We start from the raw sequence: 13,699 nt of genomic DNA on the forward strand, positions 1-13,699 counted from the left end.
GCAGAACCACAGCCTGATTGCTTTTAATGACAGTTATAAAAAATTACTAAAATAAATTTTATTTTTAAAAAAAGAAATTACCTAGAGATAGTTAGGAAGATACCTGTAACTCAGAGGATTAAATTTAGCATTATCATATTTGGTCTGATCCCAACCAATTTTTCTAATCTTATCTTCCAATAGTCCCTTTGATATGTTTTATACATTCAACAAACCCAATTACTACTTATTTCCCCCAAATCTTTGCACTAAAACCTGCTTATCTTTGGGTTCATGCTATTCTTGCCATATAAAATTCCCTACTTCTATCTCAAAATCCTATCCGTCGTTTTTTAAAAAAAATTTTTATTTTATTAATTTCAGAGAGGAAGAGAGAGGGAGAGAGAGATAGAAACATCAATGATGAGAAAGAATCATTGATCGACTGCCTCCTGCATACCCCACAATGGGGATCAAGCCCGAAACTCCAGCATATGCCCTTGACCAGATCGAACCCAGGACCCCTCAGTCCGAAGGCTGACACACTATCCACTGAGCCAAACCAGTGAGGGTCCTATCCATCTTTTAAGGCCCACTCTAATACCATCACCTCTTTGAAGGGTTCCACTCAAAAGGAAGTGATACTCCCACCTATATAACGTCCTAAAACGAAATTGTGAACTAAGATGACAACCTATTCATTTATTACTGAAGGCAGTAAGGTATTTGCTGAATTAAATTCAAAGTTGATTTCTCTTTTTAAAAAAATAATTCCAAAGAGCTAAAAAGATGAATTAAAATAGGCTTTATTTTCCAGAAGGTACTTGTACCTGATGTCATAATGAGGGATTATATAAATGTGGGCTTACTATACCTCTTGAAAAAGATAATCAGTTCCTGGAATCAGAGAAATATACTTCACAGAGGGGCTTCAAGAAACCAAAATAGATGAAATTCATTTATCAAACAGAACTTGCCTACTATGGATTGAACCCCAAATTGCTCAATACATTATAACTTCAGACACATAAACACTGGGACTGCAAGCCTATAATTGTGACCAAACAAAAGCTTGGTCCTTTATTTCACCTAAGTTAAATATCAAAAGTACTGCAAAAAAAGGCCTTCACTACTTTCTAAAGATAATCTAGCCCTTACTTTGCGTTCAGATCCTCATAAATGAAGGATTTGGGGGCACAGGCCTAAGAATTTACACTCAGAATACATCTAACAATGAAATGGCTGCATTTTACTTCTTTAATTATCAGTTTCCTTGAGATAAATTCTCAATCAAAATGAAAATGCTGAAAAAGTAAAAACTATTAGAAAGAATCAGTAAAATTACCAAAACTCTGCCTCACCTACCATGTAAAATTTAGCCAAATATTTATAATAGTCTACCTGTCCTACCCTCCACCTACCTGGGCCCTCTAGAAGACCACGTATATTGATTGGCAGGTAATTTCTCTCTGAGAGAATATTCAGCAACCATCATATCAGGTGAAACATAAGCACCAACACCTGTGGGATTAGATTTCATAATTAACAAAAGGACACAAAATATGCATGTTAACTCTAATCCACTATTCACTCGGCTACATGATCTTGGGTAAACTGTTTGATGTCCCTACGCCACAGCTCTGTCATAAAATGAAAAGATAAAAAAACTTAACCAAGGAAAATTTACTATGTACCAAACATTATACTATGTGACTTGTTTTTGAGTATAAAAATATCCATTAAGATTATTATGTGGATTACAAATAATGTACCTGAAAGTGTATTTAGATGTAAAAGAAAAAGAAATGTGTTTTAAACTATAAAATATAACATTAGAGGAATAAAGGAGTTAGTTGACTGGCATTTTTAAATGAATGACCATTCTATTGAAAACGCCACGGATAATATTGGCAGTATCCCACTGCTCAAAATAGCTATAATAATGAGCAAAACAACAAAGACAGAACACGTCAGTCTTGTAGATACATATGAAAATGAAGCCTCGTTAGACTCTGAAACACAATATAGAGATCAAACTTGGTTCTTTCATTTCAGAAATTAGGAAACATGACATACAGAAATTGAAAAAAATATACAAAATACACATTAATGACTGGCAGAGAAAAGATTTAGAATCCAGGTATACCAGCATCTACTAGTAATTCCTCTTTATAACATATACACATTCAGAGTAGAAGACTAGATAAATATATGTGAGTTAAGAGGATTTAGGTTAACAATGCTACCACATAAAAATGCAATTATTTTGTAAAATTTAAAATTTTCAGTGAATATGGGGATAAGAAAACAAAAAAACACTGAGTATTAGAGCAGAGCAATAAACTTGATCTTTAGGTACCTCTTTCAGATCTATTTTTGGTTTCATTTTCACACTAGAGACCCGGTGCACAAAAATTGGTGCACTCGGAGGGGTCCCTCAGCCTGGCCTGTGCCCTCTCATAGTCTGGGACCCTTCGGGGGATGTCCACCTGCTGGCTTAGGCCCACTCCCCAGGGATCGGGCCTAAGCTGGCAGTCAGACATCCCTCTGGCAGTCCGGGAGCCCTCGGGGTATGTCCACTTGACAGCGGGGAGCAGGTCTAAGCTGCAGTCAGACATCCTTAGCGCTGCTGAGGAGGCGGGAGAGGCTCCCACCACCACCGCTGTACTGGCAGCCATCAGCCTGGCTTGTGACTGAGCAGAGCTCCCCCTGTGGGAGTGCACTGGCCATCAGAGGGCAGCTCCTGCATTGAGCGTCTGCCTCCTGGTGGTCAGTGTGTCATAGTGACCAGTCATTCCCCGTCTTTCTACTGTTAGGGTCAGTTTGCATATTACCCTTTTATTATATAGGATAGAGGCCTGGTGCACGGGTGGGGGCCAGCTGGTTTGCCATGAAGGGTGTCCTGGATCAGGGTGGGGGTCCCACTGGGGTGCCTGGCCAGCCTGGGTGAGGGGCTGATGGCTGCAGGCTGGCCACAGCCCCCAGGCACCCAAGCTCTCAGTGGAGGCTGGCTGGAAGCATGTAACTGGGATTTATTTTATCTTCTATAATTGAAACTTTGTTGCCTTGAGTGGAGGCCACAGCCGGCAGGCGGGAAGCTTGGCTTCCTCCATCGCCAGGGCAACCAAGCCTCCTACTTGCTCCAGTTCTGTGGCTGCCAGCCGCCATCTTGGTTGGGTTAATTTGCATATAGTCGCTCTGATTGGCTGGTGGGCGTGGCTTGGGGCATAGTGGAGGTGAGGTCAATTTGTACGTTTCTCTTTTATTGGATTAGATGCTTATAATCCTCTTATATAATAAAAATCCAGCGATGAAAACAGTGGAATGACTAGAACGACCAGAGACCAAAACAACCGCCGCCCTTCGCCCCAGCCGGCCCTGCCCCTCAGTGGTGACCCCCACCCCAATCTGGGACCCCAATCAGGGCAGGCTAGCTGCACCGGGCCTCTATCCTATCCAATATAATAAAAGGGTAATATGCAAATTGACCCTAACAGCAGAACAACCAGAATGACTGCTTGACCGATCACTATGAGGTGCACTGATCACCTCTTGGTTTCTTTCCCAGGCCGGCAGGCTCTGATTGCCCAATGGCGAACGGGGAACTTGGGGGGGGTGGGAGGGTGTGGTGGTGGGGCTGGCTGCAGTCAGCCAGGGAAAATAGCCCTGATCACAGGCCAGGCCTAGGACCGTACCCGCGCACGAATATCATGCACCGAGCCTCTATTTTATATAATAAAAGCTTAAGTGACTATTATGGCACAATGACCAGAACAACCGGTCACTATGATGTGCACTGACCACCAGGAGACAGACACTCAATGCAGGAGCTGCCCCCTGGTAGCCAGGGTGCTCCCACAGGGGGAGCACCACTCAGCCAGAAGCCGGGCTCATGGCTGGTGGTGGGAGCCTCTCCTGCCTCCGCGGCAGTGCTGAGGAGCAGCAAGCCAAGTGGTAAGGAGCCTGCTGCTAAGGAATAGTGAACAGAGTGGTAAGGAGCAAGCAGGCTGGCAGTAAGGAGCGAAGGATCCTGGATGGCGAGAGGGATGTCCGACTGCCGGTTTAGGCCCAATCCACATCCCCCGAGGGGTCCTGTACTGGGATAGTGTGCAAGCTGGGCTGAAGGATCTCCCCCGCCCAGTGCATGAATTTCAGGCACCGGGCCTCTAGTATCTATATAATTGAAATACACAATGTATGTATCACTGGTAGGCTCTGTTGTCTTAACAAATGATTTAACAAAATACTTAAACAAGAGGTTTTAAATTACATAAAGTAAAATATACCTTAAACTGTAGAAGCTATAAATAAAAGTATGTCTTATATTTATATTTATCTTATATTTATAAGATCACTTATTTTAAGACAAAAATCTTTTTAAAAGGAGCAATTATGAAGCTTTGATACCCAAATATTATATATACATCTTTAGAATCTACATACTAGTAACACCTATAATATGCATGTATCTATGCAATTATTGATATATACTCCAGAAAAAGTATTTGTGATCCAATAGTTTTTATAGTCATGTATCCAATCACAAATGTCAAAAAGCAGAAGCCTTATTTTGATCCCAAATAAAAATAAATAAATTTAAAGCATCATTTCTTTCAATTCATCCTTCTTATTCATGCTACATATTTAAAAAGAACAGGGTATGGATTTTATATTTTGTGAGTTTTTCTGCATAAGTTAGCACAGGGGTGGGCAAACTTTTTGACTCAAGGGCCACAATGGGTTCTTAAACTGGACCGGAGGGCCGGAACAAAAGCATGGATGGAGTGTTTGTGTGAACTAATATAAATTCAAAGTAAACATCATTACATAAAAGGGTACGGTCTTTTTTATTTTTTTAGTTTTATTTATTTCAAACGGGCCGGATCCGGCCCGTGGGCCGTAGTTTGCCCACTGCTGAGTTAGCAGCTATTATTATAATGCAAGCTGTCTTATTTTCATACTATGACTGTAACTAATTTTGATTTCCCATAGCTCTTGTAGATAGGCATTTTTTTCCATTAGAGTACAATGAAAAAGACAACACTGCAGCATATCTAAAGATCAAAGAATGGAAAAAAAGCCACATTCATGGAACAAATGTGTTGCAACTGTGCTTCTCATTAATAGAGCTTTCTTCCTCAACATCTGGTTCTTTCTGCATGTTCTAAGAGAAACGAAAGGAGAAAACTATACTATGAACTAAGTAGTCGTACACTATAAACAAACAGTAAAGGAAGTGGCTTTGCCAGCGTGGCTTAGTAGTTGAGCGTCAACCTATGAACCAGGAGGTCATGGTTCGATTCCCGGTCAGGCCATATGCCTGGGCTGTGGGCGCGATCCCTAGTGTGGGGAGTGTACGAGGCAAACAATCAATGATTTTCTCTCATTATTGATGTTTCTCTCCCCTTCTCATGTCCTCTCTGAAATCAATAAAAATATATTGAAAAAATAAAAAAGTAAAGAAAGTGTCTTTACATTGTTCACATAGTCTGGAAAGCCCTTTCCTTGATCATTTCTACTGACGGAAATCCTTAATCCCCCATTCTTACCTAAATTCTCAAATCAGAAGTAGCCACTTTTGTAATCCCATAGCACTTTATCTGTACCTCCATTCAACCACTTACTCCAGTTTACTTCAGAGTCAATTCCAGATCAGCAGACCCCTAACTAGATTTCAGTTTTCCGAGGTTGTATTTAAGGTTTATGGTGTCTTGCATAGAAGAGATCCAATTAACATTAGATTAACTGAGGTGTTTTTTGTTTCCTGATTTTTAAACAAGTCCATTTCTAAAATAGGAAACTCACCTATTACACTTGATGTAGTTCCACCAGGACAACCAACTGTAGAAAGGCATGGACCATTGTTTCCAGCACTGGAAATATAAATTATATTATGCTTCCACACTGCTTCATTAATGACTTCACAAATTCTCCTGAAAGAGAGAGAGAATTCCTTTAAACATAAAAAATTGTCCCACTTTTCAAAATCTATTATTATGTGAAAATATCTGCAAATATGATTTATATATTAAAAAAAGACTAAAATATGGATTCAAGTAACAGAACTAAAACAATGGCTATCTATATATAAGGAAATGTGCATTAGAATCACCCAGATTGGGACATTATTTTTTTCTTTATTGATTCAAGTATTACATGTCGCCTTTTTCCCCCATTGGTCTCACCCCAGCCACTGCCCCGCCATGCCCCTCAACATATTCCCTCACCCCCCCTACTGTCTGTGTCCATTGGTTATGTTTATATGCATGCATAAAAGTCCTTTGGTTGATCTCTACCCTCCCCACCCCTTGATGCTTCTCTATCTCTGGATCTATTTTTGTTCATCAGTTTATGTAGTTCATTATTTTTCACAAATAAGTGAGTTCATGTGATATTTATCTTTCTCCAACTGGCTTATTTCGCTCAGCATAATGCTCTCCAGTTCCATCCATGCTGTTGCAAGTGGTAGAAGTTCCTTCTTTTTTACAGCAACATAGTATTCCATTGTGTAGATGTACCACTGTTTTTTAATCCACTCATCTGCTGATGGACACTTAGGCTGTTTCCAAAGCTTAGCTATTCTAAACTGTGCTACTATGAAAATAGGGGTGCATATATCTTTTCTGACTGTATTTCTGATTTCTTGGGATATATTCCTAGAAGTGGGATTACTGGGTCAAATGGGGGTTCCATTTTTAATTTTATGAGGAAACTCCACAGTGGCAGCACCAGTCTGCATTCCCACCAGCAGTGCATGAGGGTTCCTTTTTCTCCACATCCTCGCCAGCACTTGCCGTTTGTTGCTTTGTTAATGATAGCCATTCTGACAGGTTTGAGGTGGTACTGCATTGTCGTTTTGATTTGCATTTCTCGGATGATTACTTTGAGCATGTTTTCATATGTTTCTTGGCCTTATGTACATCCTCTTTCGAAAAGTGTCTATTTAGTTCCATTGCTCATTTTTTTTATTGGATTGTTTACCTTCCTTTTGTTAAGTTGTATGAGTTCCCTGTAAATTTTGGAGATTAAACCCTTACTGGAAATAACACTGCAAATATGTTCTCCCATGCAGTGGGCTTTCTTGTTTTGTTGATGGTTTCTTTTGCTATGCAGAAGCTTTTTATTTTGATGTAGTCCCATTTATTTATTTTCTCCTTAGTTTCCAATGCCCTAGGAACAGTATCAGTAAGGACACTGCTAAGACATATGTCTGATATTTTGCTGCCTGTGGATTCCACTACGATTTTATGGTTTCCAATCTTACATTTAAGTCCTTCATTCATTTTGAGTTTAGTTTTGTGTATGGTGTAAATTGGTGGTCTAATTTCATTTTTTTGCATATATCTGTCCAATTTTCCCAACACCATTTACTGAAGAGACTGTCTTGATTCCATTGTATGCTCTTGTCTCCTTTGTCAAATATTAATTGAGCATAATGGCTTGGGTCTATTTCTGGGTTCTATGTTCTGTTCCATTCGTCTATATGTCTATTCTTGTGCCAGTACCAGGCAGTTTTGAGGACAGTGACTTTGTAATATAGCTTGATATCTGGTATTGATATCCCTCCTACTTTGTTCTTCTTTCTCAGGATTGCTGTGGCTATTCGGGGTCTGTTTTTTTATTCCATATGAATTTTAGGAGAGTTTATCTGTGAAATATGCTGTTGGTATTTTAATGGGGAGTGCACTGAATCTATAGATTACTTTGGGTAGTATGGACATTTTAATGATGTTGATTCTACCAATCCATGAACACGGTATATTATTCCATTTGTTTATGTCTTCCACTACGTCTTTTTTCAATGTCGTCTAGTTTTCCAAGTAGAGGTCTTTTACCTCCTTAATTTATTCCTAGATATCTTAATTTTCTTGGTGGAATGGTAAATGGAATTGTTTTTTAAATCTCTCTTTCTGCAAGTTCACTATTGTTGTATAAAAATGCCATAGATTTCTGGGTATTAATTTTGTATCCTGCTACATTGCCAAATTCAGTTATTAAGTATAATAGTTTTTTGATGGAGTCTTTAGGGTTTTCTATGTATAATATCATGTCATTTGCAAATATTAAGTTTTACTTCTTTTCCAATTTGGATGCCTTTTATTTCTTCTTCTTGTCTCATCGCTGTGGCTAGCACTTCCAGTACTATGTTAAACAGGAGTGGTGAAAGAGGGCATCTGTCCTGTTCCTGTTCTTAGGTGAAATGGAGATCGGGACATTCTTAAACAATAAATGCTTAACCTCTATTCCGAAAGTATATATAATAGCAAAATATTGTTCAAATGAGTGGTTAAGTAACTTTTGGTGCCACCATTGGTGGAACATGATACAGCCAATCCAGGTGATGCACCCTAGTTAGATTTTAGAGTTGGGAAGCAGTTAGGAGGCCAGGTTAAATGTGGAGAAATGCTAGATACACAATTGAATACATATGGAGAAAACTACAAAAGGATACTGAATGATTAGCTGTGACTGGGTAGTGGGGCAACTGGTGCTTTCAGTCCCATTCCACTTAAAGTAACATATTCAGAAACAACTCTTGGGGAATTCCTAGATATATTTGTAATTAGTGACAAAAGTGAAGGGGAAATAAAGCACTAGGTAGAACTTAAGAGAATGATTTAAAATATAAGAAATCTGGTTAGAGCTTGATAGCAAACAAGAAAAATGTACTGGTATTGATTAAAAGGGATGAAGTTAGAGTCTAACTGTTAGACCATGAAGAAAATGGAGTCAATATAACAAAGGTATAGGGCTAAGGACACTCCAAAGTACAAAAGAAGGGTATCAGGGGAAATGACTTTAAATGGATGAATATCAAAGGAGAGAAAGAAATACACATAGGTAAATAAGATACTGAAGCAAAAAGAAGGGACAAGATTGCATTCACAAATAAAATGTCTGAGGATGACAGGGTGCTTGTTAAAAGGACAAGGATGTGTCATAGAAACTTAGTAGTACTAGTTTTCTGGAAACAGTAAGTTATTTGATAACAGCAAACTACAAGGTCTGGGCTTGGTAAAATTTGGACTTTGGCAGTATTTTATTAAAGAACCTCAGACACTGAATGATAGGTATATATGAATGGCCTGGTGGTGGGAGGGAGAAAATGATCAGTAAGATAATACTCTAAGTAAGGTAATCTCAAAGTTACTACTATGAAGAAAACAGGTAAGGTAGCATGAGGTCAAGACTAAACCACTGGATTTGGCAGCAGGAAGATACTGATGACACAGAGAGGAAGGGTCGGGAAAAGACTTAGAATGTGAACATACACACTAAGTTTTCCTGGAAAAGTGAATGAAAGCAGTATGAAATGAAGAGGTTTTGTGTCTCTTTTAAGGCTGGCGACTCTAGAGCATATCTGTATAATAATGCAGTAAAGGAGAGAGGAAATGAGATACAGATCTCAGAGGCTTGAGTGACTTGATCCTGGCACTTCTTTCATTACACAACAGGGAAGGCAGAGAAGGTGGGGTTAGAGGAGGTCACAGGAAGGGCACAAAGTCCCCTGTTGAGTGCTTTTGTTCTCTCTGGGAAAAGAAAAGGGGAGAACTTTACTCAGGAAAGAGAGGGAAGGTCACTGAAGGTCTTTAAGAAGTGTACAATGGTCATACAGGAGGGAAAGGGTAAATGCAATGTGATCAGACAATGCTGTATGATCAATCTCATATCTGTGGTCTTAAACTTGAAGTGGGTTGTCAGTGTGTTTCTCCTGAAAAGTCTGGCAGTGCAGGTATGGGATCACTAAAGGGAATGCCAGGGTTTCCACAATATAGAGTTTGGTCAGGGAATTACACCTGGAAGAGTTGAGGGTGATTATGGATAAGGAATTCTAGTGACAGATGGGATGTGGGATATCCCTGGGTAGGGGAAATAAGGATATCAAGAATACGACCATGGAATGAGGGCCAGATCTAGAAAACATAGTTACTGCTTTTTTCAATTATAATTTTCAACCCAGTTATGAAAAGCATTTCATACTCTTATTCTGCTAAGTATCTATAGGTAACAGGAGACAAAGAACACTCACCCAGAATTTGGCCAGTGAGTTGCTTCTCCATAGCTGTAGTTGACAAGATCACACTTATGGTTTATAACTTCTATCATCTATTAAAAAGATGAATAATCTAATTTAGGAAGCAATGTACAGAAACAGACATGCCAGTAAAATAAAGGCATAGAATCCCACAGTTTCTTAATCAATCCTATTCTAACTTAAATCCAAACATATGTTACTTCTAAGCAAATGGTTAATAAACTTTTAAAAAGGTAGGGGAGACAGCGTATAGTAAATATCTATAAAAACCAAAACTAGAGACCTGGCCAGTGAGGCTCAATTGGTACATAGTCGCATACACCGAAAGTTTGTGGGTTCAATTCCTGGTCAGGGCACATACTAGGTTTTGGGTTTGATATCAAATCGGGATCTGTAAGAAAGCAACCAATCAATGTTTCTCTCTCACATCAATGGTTTTCTCTCTCTCTCCCTTTCCCTCTCCCTCTCTCCCTCTTGTCTCCCTCAAATCAATAAAAGCATGTCCCTAGGTAGGGATTTTTAAAAATTACAAAAACAAACAAAAACCCACACACAAAACAAAACTAGCATTTGCAGATCGGAATAGGGGAGAGGAAGAGAAAATGGAATGGTTCTTACCAAAATTAAATTAAAATAAGATTCATATTAAAATAAAATGTAGAGTATTAGTTAAATTCTTCTTAGGCTAATGGAGTAAGATGGTAAAGAGGTCTTTTTGGTTGTTTTAAAGTACCTCAAAATAGCCTGTGAGGAGATTTAGTAGAAATGCAAAGTATAATATAAATAATATTTGTATATTTTCCAAGAAACTTTATCCTAATAATTTTAACAAAATAACTGAAAAAAATACTGTTGGTAAGCCCAAAGCACTTTATAAACCTAAAAATATCGCAGATCATCAATTATTAATCTTCTCAATCAACACCTCACAAAAACTCACAGCTCTTATAAGGCCTGTGCCTGTTTCCATTGTGCTCAGTCTTGTATCACCAATCTTGATTGAAAGAATTTGGGCACCAGGAGCCACACCATTCCGTTCAGGTTCTTCTGGAAAATGCCCAGCAGCTATACTAGCTACATGAGTTCCATGAGCTCCTAGAGGCAAAAAGAGGGGAACATGACAAAATATTCTCATAGATTCAAAGTTCTAACCATTCAATTTTTATATTAATCATGATAAAAATAGTAAGAATATACCCTCACCTTAATATTTAATAATATATTCCCCTAATTTTCTTATCAATAATTCACAAAAAATGAAAACTCTTTGAATTCCATACACTATTCTACTACCCTATTCATTGAGAGCAAAAATGCAATTCACAAGGATGAGGAAGTGTTTGCAATATATATAATTGACAAAAAACTTATATCCAGAATGTAACCTTCAAATCCAAAGGAAAAGAAGGAATGTGAAAGAAAAATGGGTGAAACACTTAAAAAGCATTTCACAAAAGAGGAATTCAAATGACTCATAAATATATGAAAATATGTTCAACTTCATTAGTCTATCTGAGAAATACAAATCAAAGCCACATACCTTTCAGAATGGCTACAAGTGTAAGGCTGACTGACAACAGCAACCATGGATGGGGATGTGCATTCACACAATGCTAGTGGAAGAGTAGACTAGCATTTTGGAAAGCTGCACACAGGCATACCCTATGACTTAGCAATTCCACCTCTAGCTATGTACCCAACAGAAATGTGTGCACAGTAAAAAAGAAATGCAAAATTGTTCATGGCAGCATTGCTTATAAAATTAAAAAACTTGAATGAATAAATGCTGTATTTACAGAATTAAATATTATACAGCAATAAATATGAACTTCTATACCAGCCGTGGGCAAACTACAGCCTGCGGGCCGGATCCGGCCCGTTTGAAATGAATAAAACTAAAAAAAAAAAGACCGTACTCTTTTATGTAATGATGTTTACTTTGAATTTATATTAGTTTACACAAACACTCCATCCATGCTTTTGTTCCGGCCCTCCGGTCCAGTTTAAGAACCCATTGTGGCCCTCGAGTCAAAGTTTGCCCACCCCTGTTCTATACACTATAGGATGAGGCACACAAAAATAAGGCTTATTTAAGTCACACACAAAAGGGTATATAATGAATAATCCACTTATATAAATGGAAATATCACCATAATAACATTGAACCATGTGCAATTACCACTATTTAATCATTTCTGATCCATAAACAGCAATACCAGATGGTTCAATCTAATGTGCTAATAGAAATAAGGACAATAGTTAACTTTGGGAGGGAGGGTGTGTTAGTAGTTAGGAAGAGACATAATGGGAGCCTTGCCAATGTTTTTATTTCTTGACGTGGGTGGTGGTTAGACAGCATATTCACCTGTGATAATTCAATACATATACGATTTGTGATTTGTATACTTTTCTCTATAAATGTCATATACCAATGAAGTAAACAAAAACAAAAAAATTGGGCCTTTTTTTAATTGAAAAGTTTTTTAAAAGACATGCGTAGAGAGAAATGTCACACTGCTGTCAGATAAACAGTAAAACAAACATAATGATAAATTACAACTGGCACTGGGCCTTAATGTTTGAGTGACACTGGAATAGTTGGAGCTCCAGGAGAAATGAGAGAATAAGACTCTTCCAACTGGGTCTGCTGCTATGCTGAGACTCCTCTACTATAGACAACTGTTGTTCTGTAAGAATATGGATATAACATTACCAATTCTTCCTGTCTTATTTTTTTCCAATAAAAACAGAAAAGCTGGAGCCCTGGTCAGTGTTCTCAATGGTTAGTGTCCACTCCACCTGTGCACAGAAGGATCGTGGGTTTAATTCCCTGTCAAGGGCATGTACCTGGGTTGCAGGTCCAATGCCCAGCCCCTGTTGGAGTGCATGACAGAGGCAACCAATAGATGTGTCTTTTTTATATTAATGTTTCTCTCTTTCTCCCTCCCTTCCACTCTCTCTCAAAAAATCAATCAATGGAAAAAATATCATCAGGTGAGGATTAACAAAACAAAACTAAAAAATAGGAAAGTTGGATTTTAATGTAATCTCCCCAACCAATCCCCCCAAAAAACTTTGTCACCACCACCACCTATCAGTTAGAATGGCTAAAATTAAGTTTACTGGCCACACTATGTGGGGACAAGAATGTGGAGCTGCTGGAGCACTCATGCTCTGCTGGTGGAATGCAGAGTGTACAGCCACTGCAGAAAACAGCCTGGGAGTTTCTTAAGTTAAACATGTGCCTACTGCAACTAACCAGTTCTCCTAGATATCATTTCAAGTTAAACAAAAACATATTTCCACACAGAGACTTGTACACAAATGTTGAAACAATGCAAATGTCCACCAGAAGGTGAACGGATAAACAAACCATGATGTACGCACATCATGAAATACTACTCCTAAATAAGGACTAAGCTATTTATAATCATAATGTAAATAAATTTCAAATCATTACTCTGAAATAAGGCTGGCCAAAAAAACAAAACAAAACATATTCTTATCCACTTACATAAAATTCTAGAAAATGTAAACTACTCTAGAGTGACAGAAAGCAGTTCTGTGGCTAGCTGGGGTTGCGGGTGGAGACAGGGCTGGATTATACAAGAAGACAAGCAAACTGTGGGTGTGATGGAAATGTTCATTATCTTGATTGTGGTGATGGTTTCCTGGGAGTATGCA

The 13,699-nt window shown here is 38.5% G+C and overlaps 1 protein-coding gene across 4 annotated transcripts in view; it reads right to left on the reverse strand.

The window, feature by feature from the left end:
* TPP2 (tripeptidyl peptidase 2) overlaps nt 1-13,699 on the reverse strand; it is an 86,630-nt gene that overhangs the window by 42,171 nt on the left and 30,760 nt on the right. For all 4 annotated transcript variants that reach the window (XM_070408630.1, XM_070408632.1, XM_070408634.1 and 1 more), the window contains 4 exons: nt 10,956-11,110; nt 10,010-10,086; nt 5,785-5,912; nt 1,401-1,500 (listed from right to left, as the gene is read on the reverse strand). In XM_070408630.1, the coding sequence (XP_070264731.1) occupies nt 1,401-1,500; nt 5,785-5,912; nt 10,010-10,086; nt 10,956-11,110 (460 nt within the window). The remainder of the gene's footprint in view (nt 1-1,400; nt 1,501-5,784; nt 5,913-10,009; nt 10,087-10,955; nt 11,111-13,699) is intronic.

Source organism: Myotis yumanensis, unplaced genomic scaffold (assembly GCF_028538775.1).
Source record: "Myotis yumanensis isolate MYYU_CA2020_CCGP unplaced genomic scaffold, mMyoYum1.0.hap1 SCAF_3, whole genome shotgun sequence".
Classification (NCBI taxonomy): domain Eukaryota; kingdom Metazoa; phylum Chordata; class Mammalia; order Chiroptera; family Vespertilionidae; genus Myotis; species Myotis yumanensis.